Source organism: Uloborus diversus, chromosome 2, assembly GCF_026930045.1.
Source record: "Uloborus diversus isolate 005 chromosome 2, Udiv.v.3.1, whole genome shotgun sequence".
Lineage (NCBI taxonomy): Eukaryota > Metazoa > Arthropoda > Arachnida > Araneae > Uloboridae > Uloborus > Uloborus diversus.
Genome location: NC_072732.1, coordinates 214,146,350 through 214,162,335, shown reverse-complemented (window position 1 = coordinate 214,162,335; position 15,986 = coordinate 214,146,350). Strand labels below are relative to the sequence as shown.

Here is a 15,986-nt window from a genome sequence, read left to right as displayed (position 1 = left end):
AAAACCGAAAAAATGTGATCGAATCTTAAATGTTCGTTTGAAGGGGTTGAAAGTTTCTGGGGTTTTGGAGAAGGCTGTGACACACACGTTGAACCCCAATTAGGATCCCTCTCGACGATACCCGGAATTTCCCGACCAACGTCCGTAGGTACAACCGTAAGTGGGTACAGCAGGTTCCCCTACCATCAATAATCACTTTCCACAAAACAGATAAGAGGCATTTTCTTTTTTAATTTTTTTGAAAAAACAAAAAAATAGAAAGCATTAGATTTTTTTCCCATCGCATTTACCTGCGTTGAATGTGAGCAGCAAATACTTTGTGACAAAAGAAAACATCTCTTTGGAAGATTGCTTGTAAACTAATTAATTAGTAAAGGAAAAAACAAAATGGTTTACATTGCAGTAGCAGTTCAGTTTAAGTTTTCATTCCATAAGGGTTGATTCCAAATATATCTCATCTACTAAAACTATTGTACAAATAAAATAAGAACTGCTCAAAGTTGCTGAATATTCGTAAGCGATATTTCAATGGCAAGCAGTAAGACGTATACATAAAAACCACACAAACACTTTAATGTCGAAATCCACTCTTTACAAAAATAAGTTCTGAGGCATACATTAAAAAGTATTTCTTCGTCTATAATTGAACACTTGCTTGTCTGGAATGAACTCTTGATCAATTTTGATCAGAACAAAATAAAAAAACAAATAAAAATTAAAAATACGAGAGTGGTAAGCAAAGCAAGAAATAAAAACTGACAGGAATTCGGCAAGAAAGAAACAAATAAGAAGGAAACACGGGGGAAGCCGCAATCGACAACCGAATTAAAGCCGATGACGATCAATAGGCAAGATGGCGGCGATGTTTTTAGAAAGAACATTATTTAGCGCCGTATTCAACAGGTAGTCGGAGACGCGCACTCCCGCCCTGTTGTTCTCTTCTTCTTTCGGCAGAGTTGCGAATTAATTGGTGGCGACACGATCGAAAATTGCCCCAGTAACGCGAGGACTTGGAGTTTCAGCAATGAGTAACGTAAGAGCTCCAATAGAACGCCGACGAAATAGGTTGTTCTTTACGAAAAATTTGATTGGGAGAATCAGAAACTGAAAACACAAATTTTTAAACGAAACTCGCTATTTATCAGGATGAGTATCCAAATTTATGCTATATAAAAAAAAAAAAGGATGACTTTTCTTACATAAAGTTAAAACTTTCGTTTTCACTCTGATTTTACAGATTTCTGCTCACTAGTTTTGCACAACGTAATAACCACGCCTTCGAGTTTATTGATTGGTTGATTATTATTGCATCGTTTAAAAATTACCTTCATCTCACACATTCACGTTTAAAAATTACCTACTCAGACCTGCACGTTTAGTAGAAAGTTCTGTTACGTAATTTTGGTAACAGCTTACCTATCTGCCAATAGCAAACAGGTGGGCTGTCACTTGTTGGTTTCAAGCCATAGCAAGAGTCTATAGGAGGAGAGGCCAACTGGTCAATCCCGGAACGATTTCTCATCTACCTGCGTAAGTTAAGATGGTAACTATCTTACTATACAATGGCTCTATTTTGGACTTGAAAAATGAAATTTTCAGCCAATAAACAGTGTCTGGTAAGCGCTATAAGTTTATTGACCTCTTTTTCCACAAAATTTAATGAGTCAAAGTCCGACAAATCCTTTTCATTTTACAGCTACTTTTGCTAACTTTTTTTTGCATAAGTTATGTTCAAAAAAATAAGTAAGTAAAAACAAAATACATAATATTATAAGTACAGCAATATGCAACACGCTGCAGCATACAGAGCCTGACAAAGTATGTAAGAAAAAACAATCCATTATGAATATAATTTTTAACTCATCGTATTTTAACTCTCTCCTTTCGTCTTCAACCTTCCAAATAACGTGTCATTTAACAAGTAAAGAAATAATTACACTTGTAAAAAAAATGAGACTTTTCAACTATCAACATTTTCTATTTTTTTTTTTTTTTTTTTTTGAACAACATACAGCTGTCCCACTCTATGCTTCTTAAAGCGCACTCTAATCTGAATAAGTAAAATATCTTCAACAAAAACATATTTTTTATTATTTGAGACTTCAGAAGAAATGCTTCTTTGGAATTCTCTTCAGTATAAGCTATATACGTATGCATATTTTTCTACTTTCGTTTTGAATTTCAGAATTCAAGATTCAGAGTCCTAAGATTTCAGTTTTTGTCGGACTCTGCACTTCTGTATACATGGACCGGGGAAGATAAAAGTCAGAATGAAGCTAAATAAATCCTAGTTGAGAGCTTAAAACAGAATGAATGGGAAATAACGCAAATGCAGCTGTTATTGTGAGCTGGTTCTATTTTGGGGAACGTCATTAGAGAGAGAGAATTCATTCGACGGCATCCGATTGTTACAAGATTCCTTCCCACCCCACGAGGGGACACTTACTCCAAACAATAATTAAAAGACTAAACAATTCCAATGCGGAGCCTTTTAAAAGTTATTAAATCTCAGCACCCTCCTCACTGCATAGGGAACGTATATCCATTAAATGTCTTTCCTCTCTTACTGCGGATATTCGCGTTTAAACAATAAGGGCTTATTTCAAGAAGAAGATTTTCGTTCCGAACAGAAGATATAAAAAGACTCGAAACAATATGAGCGAAATTTCGAGGATCTTTAGATTGCTTCATGGGCACACATTTCAAGTAAAAATTCGTCATAACAATCCGAAATTTCCTTCCGATATAAATAACAACAAACATAACAAAATGGAGAAGAAATAGGAAACATTTCATGGGGATTTAAAGTGATTTTCAGAAGCGGGGGACGGTGGTGGGGGAGTACTAGGGGCTGATGCAAACTACCATTTTAGGGGAGGCATGCTGAAGAATGACCTCCCCCCTACCGCTACAAAGGAACTTACGGTATTAGGCTCGAAAATTTTCTGAAACTGCCGGATTTTCCCTAGCAAAACATCTTAAAATCTAACATAAACGTATAACAAATAAATAAACAAATAAAACCGTTCGATTGAGCTGTATCCCGCCCTTGAAGCGATTGGTTAAAAACTAATCAGCACCAACCCACATGGGGTACATATGTGCATCAACTTTCGTTCATTTTTCGTCTTTCTCACAGGCGCTAATGAAATTGTGTGAATTGTTTAAAATGCCCCTTTAATAGCGAAAAAGAAAAAAAAAATGTTTTGTACATTTTCTTCGTTAAAAACTTTTCCCAACGAAGTTTCTTTGAAGCAAATCCAACATTTAGTTCGGGACTTAGATTAAATTTTTAAGAATGCGCTTGCGTTACTTTTTGAACGGTTCAAAATTCAACAAAAAAATCATTCAAAATTAAAAAAAAAAAAGTTGTCCTGGATGGTCAAGTTGAAATCTTCTGAACAAAACTAAGTTAGCTTAAATCAGAGAGTTGCCTCAAGAGCTATTAGGCAGTATAGACACAGACAGACCGACAGATTCACAACACCCGACCCCATCTGGCAATTTCGCTACCCAACGAATTTATTTTCAGGTCTTCATTTAACTATTTCGTTTCCTTTTGACTTTTTTCTTCATCGATTTTTCCACGACACATTAAATCCTGTTATATGTGTTTTCTTTCTTTTTTACTTTTTACGAAAAAGTAGGCTAAAAATGCTCAAAATGGGATCAGAAGCCCTTTGCAAATCCTTTGAAGTTCGAAAATCTTCCCGAATCCAATACTTTACACAAAACATTTTACATATAGATGAAAGTAAAGAAGGGACAGTTATAAACAAGAGTTTATAATTCTGCCTGTACTAAGCCAGGTGGAAAGGAGAAAGAGTTGGACAAAAACGAAGAAATCCAACCAAACAATATAACATGATGCCGTTTCTTGTTTGTTTCTCGAATAGAAAACGAAGGTTTTAAAAAGCAATAAATAAAACGATGTTTGTAAAACCCTGAGGATTTTTAAGAATAAGGATTCCATGTTTCCGAGTATCTTATCGCAGTATACTAAATCACTCCATTTAGATTGGGACTGGTCGTCTTACACGAAAAAAAAAAAAAAAAGAAACTCGAGATTTGGCGCTACACAAAATCCCAGAGAAAAACAAAATGGATGAAAAGATTTGTCTGAATCAGCAAAAGAAACGAAAATTTATTTCAGTTTTTTATTATTTTTTTTACTATCGCTTGGGACTGAAATATCTAGCAGAACAAAGTCATAGGCTTGTCTGAACAAAATGAAGAATTTTATTTCAGACATTTTCTTTTAACAACTAGAGAGGTCTTTAATTTCAAGAACTAGACAGAATTGTTCAGATAATGTGAGAAACGTCTTTGTCAGTTGACATTCTTTATTAAGTTATCGTGTCTTATTCAAGAACAAGAATAATGAAAACAGTCTTTCACACAATTACACGGAGGATTTGGTTCTGTTACAATTACAGTTGAATAAAAAGCGACAGAAATTCGAGAATATATTTTAAAAGAACAAACTGTCTCGTTAGTTTTTTAAATAAAACATTTATGATATGGTGTACAGCAGCAAAATAAATTGCGACAACATTAAATCGGTAATAATAACGAAAATTACGTATGCAAATATCGCTATCATATGAGGCAACGAAGAATGAACACTTTATATCATTAATTTAAAATTTGTGGATAAAACTATCAAAAATTATACATCAATCAATAATTAATTATTACATTAATATCAAGCACTTAATTTTAATTTAAATAATATAAATTTATGATTAGTGTATTTATGTTTATTTTATTAATATCGGCAGGATATTTAGATTGAGTTTCATACTGTTTAGTGAAATTTCTGCTCGAAAAGGACACTATGTTAACTCTTATCTGATATTTCATAACAGATTGAAACTTTACTTTAAACGAGCTGATGTGTGCCTCACATGACTTCCTTTTACTCCATTTTAATGTCATTTTCCCATTATTGGCAATTTTAATGTGATTCAATAGTTTAATCTCTAAATATTAAAAACGATGGCCAAATTAAAACCAGATAAAAAAAAATCGCCAAATTTTCCGCCAAGTTGGCGACAAAACTTGGCGACCAAAAGACTGGCGATATATCGCCAAGTGTCCGCCAAATTGTAACACCACTTAAGTTTGCATTGATATTAACAATGATTTCCCCCCAAAAAGGTGCAAAAGACCCCCTTAGGAACATCCGAAAGCAACCAAAAGGGGAGGTGCACAACTAGACCCCACTACGAGTCTATGTACCAAATTTCAACTTTCTAGGACATACCATTTTTGAGTTATGCGAGATAAATACGCACATACGCACATACGCACATACATACAGACGTCACGAGAAAAGTCGTTGTAATTACCTCGGTGATGGTCAAAATGGATATTTCGCGTGTCTATACATTCTTAGGCACTTTTCCGCATGTGGTCGAATCGAAAAAAAAACTCAACATTCATTTGGGGGTGAGCAAAATGGAAATTAAGGGCGATTTTTGAGTGAAAATTTTTTCGCGAATACAATACTTCCTTTTTTGTAAAAGGAAGTAAAAAAGCTTAAATATTTAAATTAAAAAAAAAGGTTAAGTTGAGCTTCAATAACTAAAATGAAATAATACGAAGTTCGTGAATAATTCACTTTTTAAAAAGGGTAAACAATAGTACAATAAATTATAAATTTATATATTAAAAAGCGCAGCAAGGTTTTTTTTTCTTCGCGTTCAGAAAAACGTGCATCTTCTTTTTCAAGAAATTCACTAAAAAAATATTTTTAGCTTCAAAGCCACGGTTTTAGTGCTACTTCTTCTGTGTAACTTGGCAATTTTTCCAGTAAGAAAAACTGATTCTACGCTTTCTGAAACAAAATGTGGAAATTCAGGCGATTTAAATCATTCACTTCTAAACGAGCTGAATGACTTATTCATTTTTAAAAATGACTTTATTTAAGAAGACGTTTTGGTTTGTATAGTATAGCCTGGTTCCAGTAAAATGATGCTTGCTCTTGAACAATATTATTTCTGTTTGGATTGAAAGAGGAGAAATTCTTTGATTGGCCCAAAGCTAAAAATCGTTATAGGCAACGTAGATCTTTTTTTTTTTTTTTTTTCACTCCTATTTTAACGACAGGAATCGCCCAAGCTTTAGACCGTCGGAAAATGACTTATCAGAACTATACTATTTGGTCCTAATACAGACTTCGACGACTTAAACAATGCCATTTGCTAAAACGCAGGCTAAGAAAACTGGTTCGAAAAAATCTCGCAAGTTTATACATTTGGCAATCCATGGAGTCCTGTACTTGTTTGACTGGAATAAACTCATCCGAACTTGCTTCCTTTTCAATAATATTTAGAACGTTCTTAATTATTCTGCATTCTGTAGAATAAATCAACTTCCCATTTTTTAACAGAGTGAACAGAAAAAAAATATATTGAAAAATATATAGCTTATTCGGCAAAAAACGCTTGTAGAACCAAATATTCAAATGAGAATTTATGAGTTGTGTTCGAATTGCTCGCCAATAGTATCTGGTATGGCACTGTTTAAATACAACTATTTTCCCCCTCACTACCTATTCTCTTCATGAAGAGAAGAACCTCCTCGAGGTCAGACTCCTTTTTATCAGAGCCAGAGTGTACTGAGGTGAAAATGGAGGAACTGACCTTTTTCGCAGACGTATCCGGCGATGGTGATGCCGAGACCCTGTTGATCTTTGACTAGTTCGACCTCGAAAGTCTCCATTTCCGGCAGCTCCTCGCTCACCTCCCCTCCGCGGTGGCCCCGGCATTGCGAGGACGAGAACGGAGCCTGAAATAAAACAACAAAACATTACTACGCTTGAAAACATGTCACAGAGCGTCAAATACACCAAAAGCACTTTCTTTTCCAATATATTACGTTTGCATTATAAACTACAGTGCAATTTCGTTTATTTGACCTTCGGTGATCCGACACTTTGCATTATTTGACATCTGAGGGGGTGGGGGCGGAACCAAGCGAAGTTGCAATCAAAAATTCCCTTTAATTATTTCAGGACTTCACATTTAAGATGGGTTGAGGTGCCGTTGTTGAATTTCAATCTCACTACCTACTTTCGAGAAATTTTTATATCCACATTTTTTTTTGGGGGGGGGGAAGCGGACATGTAAACTGATAATTAATTTCTTGAAAAAACACACACACACACACAAGCCCTATTAGTTCAAAAATTAAAATGTCATTTCCAGTATACTTCCTAAAAGTTATGCAAATGAGTTGATCAAATATGTGATATAAACTGCAAGGAAAATCCCCGACACATGGAGAGAGGTGGGGGAGGGGGGAGACAAATTTTCAACAATGAAAGAATCAATAAGAGTTTCACGGCAGTTAGTTTCACTAATAAGTTTCAAGTAGGAAAACAAATTTTTACCTGAAATACGAATTATTTATTTATTTATTTTTTTTTTTTTGAAGGTACACTGCTACGTCGAAAAATGGAACTCTGGATTCCTAGCAATGAGTCCCTGGAATTTAACGTCACACATTATTCTATAGTTACAATTCAGTTTTCTTAGCTATTTCATCACCCCCCCCCAACCCCCTCTTTTTGTGAGTTTTAAGTTCAATCTGCTTCCTTTTAACCTAGTGCCCCAATATTTCAGCCCATCCGATTTCCATCCGTTATCACTTTGTGAAGATACTCATTTTTTTTTTTTTTTTAAATTTATTTTTTTTTTTTAATGCGCTAAATATTTAAGGAACATTTTGTCACATGAATTACTTACAACATTTTATCGATGTATTAATGCCTTTCATATATTTTGAAAAATAGTACCGATAAGGGTAGTGTCTAATTAGGGTAGAATATGTTTTCAATCCAAGTTGCTCAACATTTTCAACTTCCTAAATGTTTTGAATGCATTGTTTTCTGTACATATGTTTTCTCCTTCATGACACCGTAAGTGTGGAGAAACCCAATTCGACCTCGTTGCAATAATTCACTCTTCAGCATTAGGGTTGGTCACCTTTAACAGCTAACTTTTTTTTGGATAGCAATTTAGAGGGTTACATTTCCTTATAGAAATTTAAAAAAAATCTACCAGACTCCGGGACAATCGATTGCGCAGAATCACACCGGCTAAAGAGATCGTCACTTAAATGTTTAAAAAACCGTTTTTTTCTGTGGCCTTGGTAAGGGAATTTACGAACTGGCTAAGTGCCTTTCCATTTGTGAGCTACATATATTCGATATATTAGGGAGAAGGGCAAAACTGTATTTCATTGATTTATTTCGTTCATATTCCTACGTTTTTAGCGAATGAAAACCAGAATTTTCGTTAATCTACTGTTGGGGCGATTTTCGAAAAAATGTCCCGTGCGTAACGCGAAGTTTTTTATTTTTTCCAGCTAACCAAAGCCTTTAAAAAAAATGCTGTTGGGGAATAATACATGCTTTAATATACTATCAAAGCGTAACAGTTAATCCCATATTTAATTAATAGTTACTTGAATTTAAAAAAAAAAAAACCTTAGCGTTACGCACAAGACATTTTTTTGAGAATCGCCCTGTTGATAATAACACAATGTTACAAAAACGTGAAAGAAAAATATTAATTTTTAAGACATTAGCTATTATTTTTTAAATCCTTATCTCTATAAAATTAAGCATTGAAACATAGCACTTGCTTTGTAAGTAAACTCAGTGCTCCCAAAAGATTTTTAGTTTGTCGTTAGGTAAAAAAGAAGTTTCTAGTCTAAATTTTTAAATGTTTAAATTAGGGATGCACGAATTGATCTGTAAAAGCCGGTAATCGGCCAATTTTAGTCGATTACTCAGCCGATTTTTTAAAAATTACTCTTGATTAGAACAGTGGTGCCCAACCTTTTACTATCCGAGGGCCGATTTCATAGAAAAATTATTTTCGTGAGCCAAAATACATAAAAATTTTAAAGTATTTATAATTTTTTTAAAAATAACATGGAAAAATATGGAAAAAGAAAAAAAATTCAAAATTAATACTTGTAGTTATCAATTACTTGATGCTTTTTAATGAAATGAAATCGTTAAAGCTGTTGATATGCAATTAAAACCACTAATACAAAATTTAAAAAAAAAAAGAAAATTCAAATGAATTATAGCAAACAATAGCCTAACCTTTCTTTTTACTCAAAGATCGCATCTCATATTAAGGAGATAACCTGATAAAACATGAAAAAGGAAAGGAAAAAAAAAATACAAACGAAGTATTATTGTTATCATAACTACATACGTACGAGTATATTGTCAATACAAAATTTCCATCTAAATTTTAGGAATCTATTTCTGACTACTTGGCCCCACTAATGTGCAATTATCATTTTAAATACGGAATGAAAATGTTGTGTTAATTTTGGAAGGTTCCAGAACATAGTTTTAGATTCGTAGCATTTCGAACGTAACGGGACACATGAATCAGTTTTGAGGGCCCCTGTGGCCAGGGCCCGATTAAGTCAAGGTAATGCCCAGGTCCTGGACATTAATGTGGTGTCCCTTCTACAAGAAAACTCGCACAATTTCAAAATAATACCCAGAAAAAGGAGGGGGAAAAAAGAGAGAAATTTATTCTATTTTGGTGCTCCTGAAATTGTGGTGCCGGGTCCATGGACCTGCAAGACCGTGCATAATCAGACCGTGCGTTGATCAGGCCCTGCCTGTGGGCCGATGGCAGTAGATTAAGCAAAACTGGCTAAGAACACTTTCGATGAAGTAAACTTTCGAAAAAAAAGACGAAAATCGGTTGAACTGTTTAGGGGCTACGATGCCACAAACACACAGGGACTCACGATAAATTTATAACCTCAACCCCCCCCCCTCTTTTTGCGTCAGGAGTTAACTACTTTAAGAGTTATAAATTTTAAGAACTCATTCAGTTGGAAATCATTCTACAACGTGTCCACATAATCGAAAGAATTCTCTGACACTTTCCCTCAAGCGCTTGGATATTCTCATAACGATAAATTCAATAGCCATCATTATGAATCATCCCCATATCTCGTAGGCATTGTCTGCAGGCGGTCTAGACTAGCGACTCCTAGATATTTTACTCTGATTTCATAAGCCATTTCTGTTCAATGCCGAATCATTATTCAACGCCAACTGCAATGATATTCGCCGTAGGTAATGGAGCCAACGCTATTGAATTGGAAGAGCTTCTCTTTGTGTTGTATACAAAAATAAACTGGAAAGACACAAAATGGCAGTTGCAATTTCGACACACGTGCTTCGCGTTCTTGTTAATTCTGAGTCAAGTGGGTGCAATTGATACGGTAAATTTGTGTTGTGTACAGATACATTTCAATGTCATTTTCTCCCTGGTCATTTGGAATCCTTGAATGTAGAAGGGCGTCCAAATTTGGAACGTTTTAAATGTAGTCTAAGATTTGCAACTACTATGTACTACTAGGATAATGGCGCCAGTAACAGCCAAGGGTTCAGTAACAGACAGTCGTAAGTTTGGATTTAAATAATAAGAACTTTAGGCGGGTAAAACTGCTGTTGCTGTGGCCTATGAATACGGTGAAACCATCTAGTAAAATCAGGGTGAATTTCAAGAGCCAGTTGGAATTTACAAGGCAGTGGTGGAAGGCTATGGACTGCCATAACGAGGGCAGCTGGTGTTTCAAGTTCATTTGAATTTAATAATGCTTTAGTTCTAAAAATAAAGAACTTTTGCACATTTTGAAGAGAAAAAGGGAATTTAGTCCATTACTCATCCTGTCTGCTACTGGATATCATCAGAATTGTCGCTGTCTGTTACTGGGGGACGGACATGTTTTCGACATTGAGCAAATAAAAATAGAATTAACTAATTCAGAGGATCCAGAAGCAGTCCAACGTTAGATGAGATGTAGTTGCATGAGAGGAAAATAGTTTTAAAAGTCGAAATACATTACAAGGCTCAGAAAATTGAGTTAACCCGAGAGCGATGTCTGTGATTGGTGTCGTTACCCTACTGATTTACTATGTTTTCTTTAATTTCTAGTTAAAAGCTGACTAAACGCTACAGTCTTTTTTTTTTTTTTTTTTGGCTTCTTTGCGTTTTAAAATTTCCTTTTGGTATAATATTTCATTTCCAAATAACACATTACTATCTTAATGCTGCATTTTATGGGCTCCTTCTCACGCGATAACCTACTACAAACGGCACGAACTTGAGGGTCACGGATTTGGATAAAATTCTAGACATAGGTCAATTCACACTAGGTATGAGCGCAGGTAAAGCTGTTTGACTGCAGAGGCCCTAGTTCGGCTGCAACGGGGGTCAGAAGTTGATAATTTGGACCCAGGATGCAACAGAGTTTCCTTTAAAATTACCATTTTTATCCATTTTTCTGCTACTGTACTGCAATATGAGCCATTTGCATGCTTACCTTCGAATTAATTATGTTGGATACTAATTTTTAATAAGCGGTTCTCAAATTTAAATTGGCTACTACTTTTAATTTCAGTAACTTGAATGCCAAAATAACATAGTTACAGGATATTTATCGTTTGCAAATGAAACTAATTATTTTCGTTTTATATTACTAGTGTGCTAGTAAAAAGTATTTATCGTTTGCTGATAGAAACATTTACTTTAACTGTACATTTATCGTCTGCTATCAAAGATACCCCACATTGATAAGCAAAAATGGGAGAGGAGAAAAAGCTCTGATTTATTGCACATGGCACACCCACAAAAAAGAAAAAAATACAAGAGCGTTTCGACTTTTCAAATAACTTAGATAGTGCCCATAAATAAATACGTGTTCTCCCTTATACTCAATTTACTAACAAAAGATGCCAAAGGTGTTGGGAGATCAAACACAGTGTCGAAGTCTGAAATTCCAATGGAAACGCCATTTGGATTTCTAGGGCCAAACTAGCAACTTTGGGCCCTCGTTGCAGCCAAACCAGGGCCTATGCAGACAAACCGCTTTATCTGCGCTCATACCTAGTGGGAATGGACCTATAGCTAGAATTTTGTCAAAATCCGTGACCCTCAAGGTCGTGCTGTTTGGTCGTTAGCTAAATTAGTTTTCTAATGGGCGGTTAATAGGATGTGTAACCAGGTGGAAAAGTGAATCGCCCGGCATCCTTTAGGCAACAGTCAACTCATCAGGCACATGTGCCGCTACAACTCTCATTCCGACGAGTTGAATCAACTATTTAGTTGATTCAACTCATCGGGACAAATGCCAAGTGTTCGCTCTACAAACAAATAAAACTAGTTGAGTCTACGTGGAACATATTTAACAGTATTATAGAGCAGCTGCTTGAATAAGATCGACTTATTAGAAGAAAAGTTGATTCAACTAAGTTGCTTTGTGTAAAGACATCAAGAAATGCCAGTCAACTAGTAAATTTTTAATTACTTGAATTCTTTGTGCAGACATTTATTTTTAACTTTAAAAATATCAAAATAAATAAATAAAAGGTAGTAGAGCTTGATCACTGTGAGATGGAGGGGTAAACTGGAAGCGGAAACGGACCGCTTCATTTAGTAATAGGTAAAATAGGTAAGATCGCGCAAGTAGTAGTATCTTTTCTGTTCCGCTGGTCTCTCCAAAAATTATAAAATTAAGTGGTTCGTTACCACTCCCCGCCATCTCTCCGTAGTCAAGCTATATAATGAAAGAAAATTTGCTAAATACATCGCTATCTGACGATCATTTTTGGGATTAGTTAGAAAATTAGCTCCCAGAACTTCTACGCTATACCTTAGAGCAGGAATTAGTAAAGGAGGGAGCAAAGTCAAGCATTGGCCTAGCAATAGCTGACCCAAAGATCCCAAGTCACATGACTTAACAGCGACGTATGGTTGGCACGTTTTGCGTGAAACAAGTGAAAGAAACCTTATTTCTTTCACAATGCTTTTAAAATCTATCACGTGACTAGAGGTCTTGGCTTCACGAATAAAAAAGCCTTCATTCCCTAAATTCTATCTCTTCTTAATGCCCTATACCAGTCTTTTTTTTTTTTGATTAAAAAACAGAAGACTTTCTTAGATGTTTTACGATAACAGAAAAGGAAAGAAAAAATCATCAACCGTTTATCAACTTACCTTCGTGCAGGCATCATATCCATTAGTGACTTAAAATCTCAAAAGTTTTTCACACTAAACTAAAAAAAAGCGCACATGAAAAAAGCTCATTTGAGTAATATCTTTCTTTATCAAAATGTCAAAATAAAATCACTTCAAATATACACTTTTCGGGCCTAAAAGCACACAGCAGGCTGAAATCACTTCCACAGATATCCGGACTGTCTACGTCGCATTTTCCACGAGCACAAACACGTGACGAGCTGTGTCCACAGAATAAATAAATATTTCAGATATGGTCCATTATGAAATGCACAACTAGGAGAAAACTGCTTCGCTACATAACAGCAAGGTTTTCCGAATTCACACATGACATGAATCGTCGAACTTCACACAGAGTATAAGTAAATCATATTTTTCTTCAGTGGATATGACTGATATGGCTTGCACAACTTGGAAAAAACTGCTTCGTTACATAAGGGCAAGAAGTTCCACATGACGTGAATCGCCGAACTTCACACAGAGTAAGAGCAAATGAGATCTTTCTTCAGTGGATATGACTGATATGGCTTGTACAACTTCGAGAAAACTGTTTCGCTACATAAGGGCAAGAAGTTTCACATGACGTGAATCGCCGAACTTCACACAGAGTAAGAGCAAATGATGTTTTTCTTCAGTGGATAAGACTGATATGGCTTGCACAACTTGGAGAAAACTGCTTCGTAACGCAACAGCAAAGGTTTTCCGAATCCACACATGATATGAACCGCCAAACTTTGCACAAAGTATGAGCAAAGGATATTTTTCTTCAGTGGATATGACTGATATGGCTTGCACAACTTGGAGAAAACTGCTCCGCTACATAAGGTCAAGTGGAAAATATTCCACATGACGTGAATCGTTGAATTTTACACAGAGTATGAGCATGAAAAAATGATATTTTTCTTCAATGGATTTGACTGGGATGGCTACTAATACTATACTGAGAATAAACTGCCACCCGGGGTGGGAAATAAAGTGTTACCAACTAGAAGTTCTGCATTAGAACGCCGTTTGGAGAAAGATGCTGTTTACATCTTAACAGATGATATGGTTGCATTTCGGTCTACGGATTAATCGTTAACATTCGAGTTCTGATATGGCAGATGATAATAAATTTAAGGTTCAAAAAGCGTAGTTTAGATGAAGTTAATAATGAGTATGTAGTTTGTGCTTGGAAAAGAATAAAATCGTCAAATGGTACAGTACAAATTTCTGCAGATGTGCTATGATGAGCCTTAAAGTCATCGATTTCTGTTCAGTTTCATCAAGCTTTACTGTTATAAAGTAATAGTGCGTGTAAACGAAGGTAACAAATTCTACTGATTTCTTGCAGTGTTAACATGTATTCAATTGAAGCACTCTTAACTAAAATTATTGTACCAGTGAACTGTAAAGGCAAGATGCAGAACCCTTATATGCACAAAAGAAAAATAACAGAACGTCAAACTGCGAATAACTTTGATGGAACTGGATGTATCACAAGTGCCGATATGATAAAAATTTTGACTTAGCTACGAGCTTGGATTTAGAGTTCATTTCACCATCGTAACACACAGTGATGATATGGTAAATTTAATCATACCACGAGGAATGAACGATTAGCGTTGAAGATACAATACACAAACCGCCAAACTATATTCTGCAGATTTCACATCATAGTAACAGAATAATCACTCAAATAATCTTTCCACGACAACAGAAAAAAAGCTACTTCATAGTAAAAATCAGGAATGATGCTTAATACTTTATAGATCTTACACCTTCGTAGTGATAAACAATTACTCTATAGTTTGTATAAACGAACAGTTCTTTATCGGCTTTGTAATACGTATCACATACCGTGCTATCTATCTTAATTTTCTGCTCTCAACAGACAAATATTATTGCAAAACAAATTTTGCATAGCTATATATATAAAGTTACGTAATTTCAAACAGTACATGTCAAGAACAATCAGTCAGGGATAGCTATTAACGACGGTAAAATTCATTCCTTTTATAACCTGGTAGATACTACGGGAAGGAAATTTGCTTCGGATTTTATCCAACAAACAATTTTACTTCAAAAGCAACTCATTTAAGGCCAAGTAGCTTAAAGTATAGAATATTTTGAACGTCAAAGAGTACCAATAAAATATGAATTCATACTCAACATTTTAAGCTCAAAAAGGATAAAACTTTTGCTCAGTTACAAACAGTTTAGATATTACCATCAACAGTTTTAAAAGGTTTTAACGATAAATAACACTTAGACAAACTTCTTTTTCAAACGCGGTATCAATTAATTTCCTTTCGATACAATGACACTTAAACAGTTGAAATGAACGTACAAATATGACAACAACATCGCTCATATACAAGACAGAAAATACTGATGGTAAGGATATCAAGAACGAACATGACAGAAGAAACTAAACTGTTTAATTTTTTGAATCCAATAACGTATAGATGTTTTTGGCATTTTTATAACGAAATGATATTTTCGCTATTTAAGAAGCTAATTTGCTATTACCGTCACTCAAAAAGCTATTGCGAAAGCCAGGAACAAAAATGAATTTCGCTGATTAACGGGAACAACCATTTGCGTTTTAGGATTACGAAATGTGGAAAATATCGAAAAATTCTCCATCTTCACGAACTATTTTTCAAACCTATAAAATACTCGCAGGAGACAAAATTGGACTAATATGTATATTTTTGTGAAATTGGGACTGAGAGAAGAAAAGAAATCCGTTATTTTCCTGCTAAGACAATAGAGAAACCCAAAAAAAACTTAGCCGGATTAAGATTTCAACGAGTACTTATGAACAAATTTGAACAAATCAGAGGAAAATAATCAATTCTCCAGCCGTCCCCAAAACCTCGTGTTATTTTCAAATCTTCAAGAGAAGGGTAAAAAGGAGAGAAAACCCGGATA

The 15,986-nt window shown here is 35.0% G+C and overlaps 1 protein-coding gene across 1 annotated transcript in view; it reads right to left on the bottom strand.

The window, feature by feature from the left end:
* Window positions 1-15,986, bottom strand: part of LOC129216790 (patj homolog) — a 692,348-nt gene that overhangs the window by 262,055 nt on the left and 414,307 nt on the right. Inside the window, exon 9 of the mRNA XM_054851005.1 lies at window positions 6,648-6,792. Within this exon, the coding sequence (XP_054706980.1) occupies window positions 6,648-6,792 (145 nt within the window). The remainder of the gene's footprint in view (window positions 1-6,647; window positions 6,793-15,986) is intronic.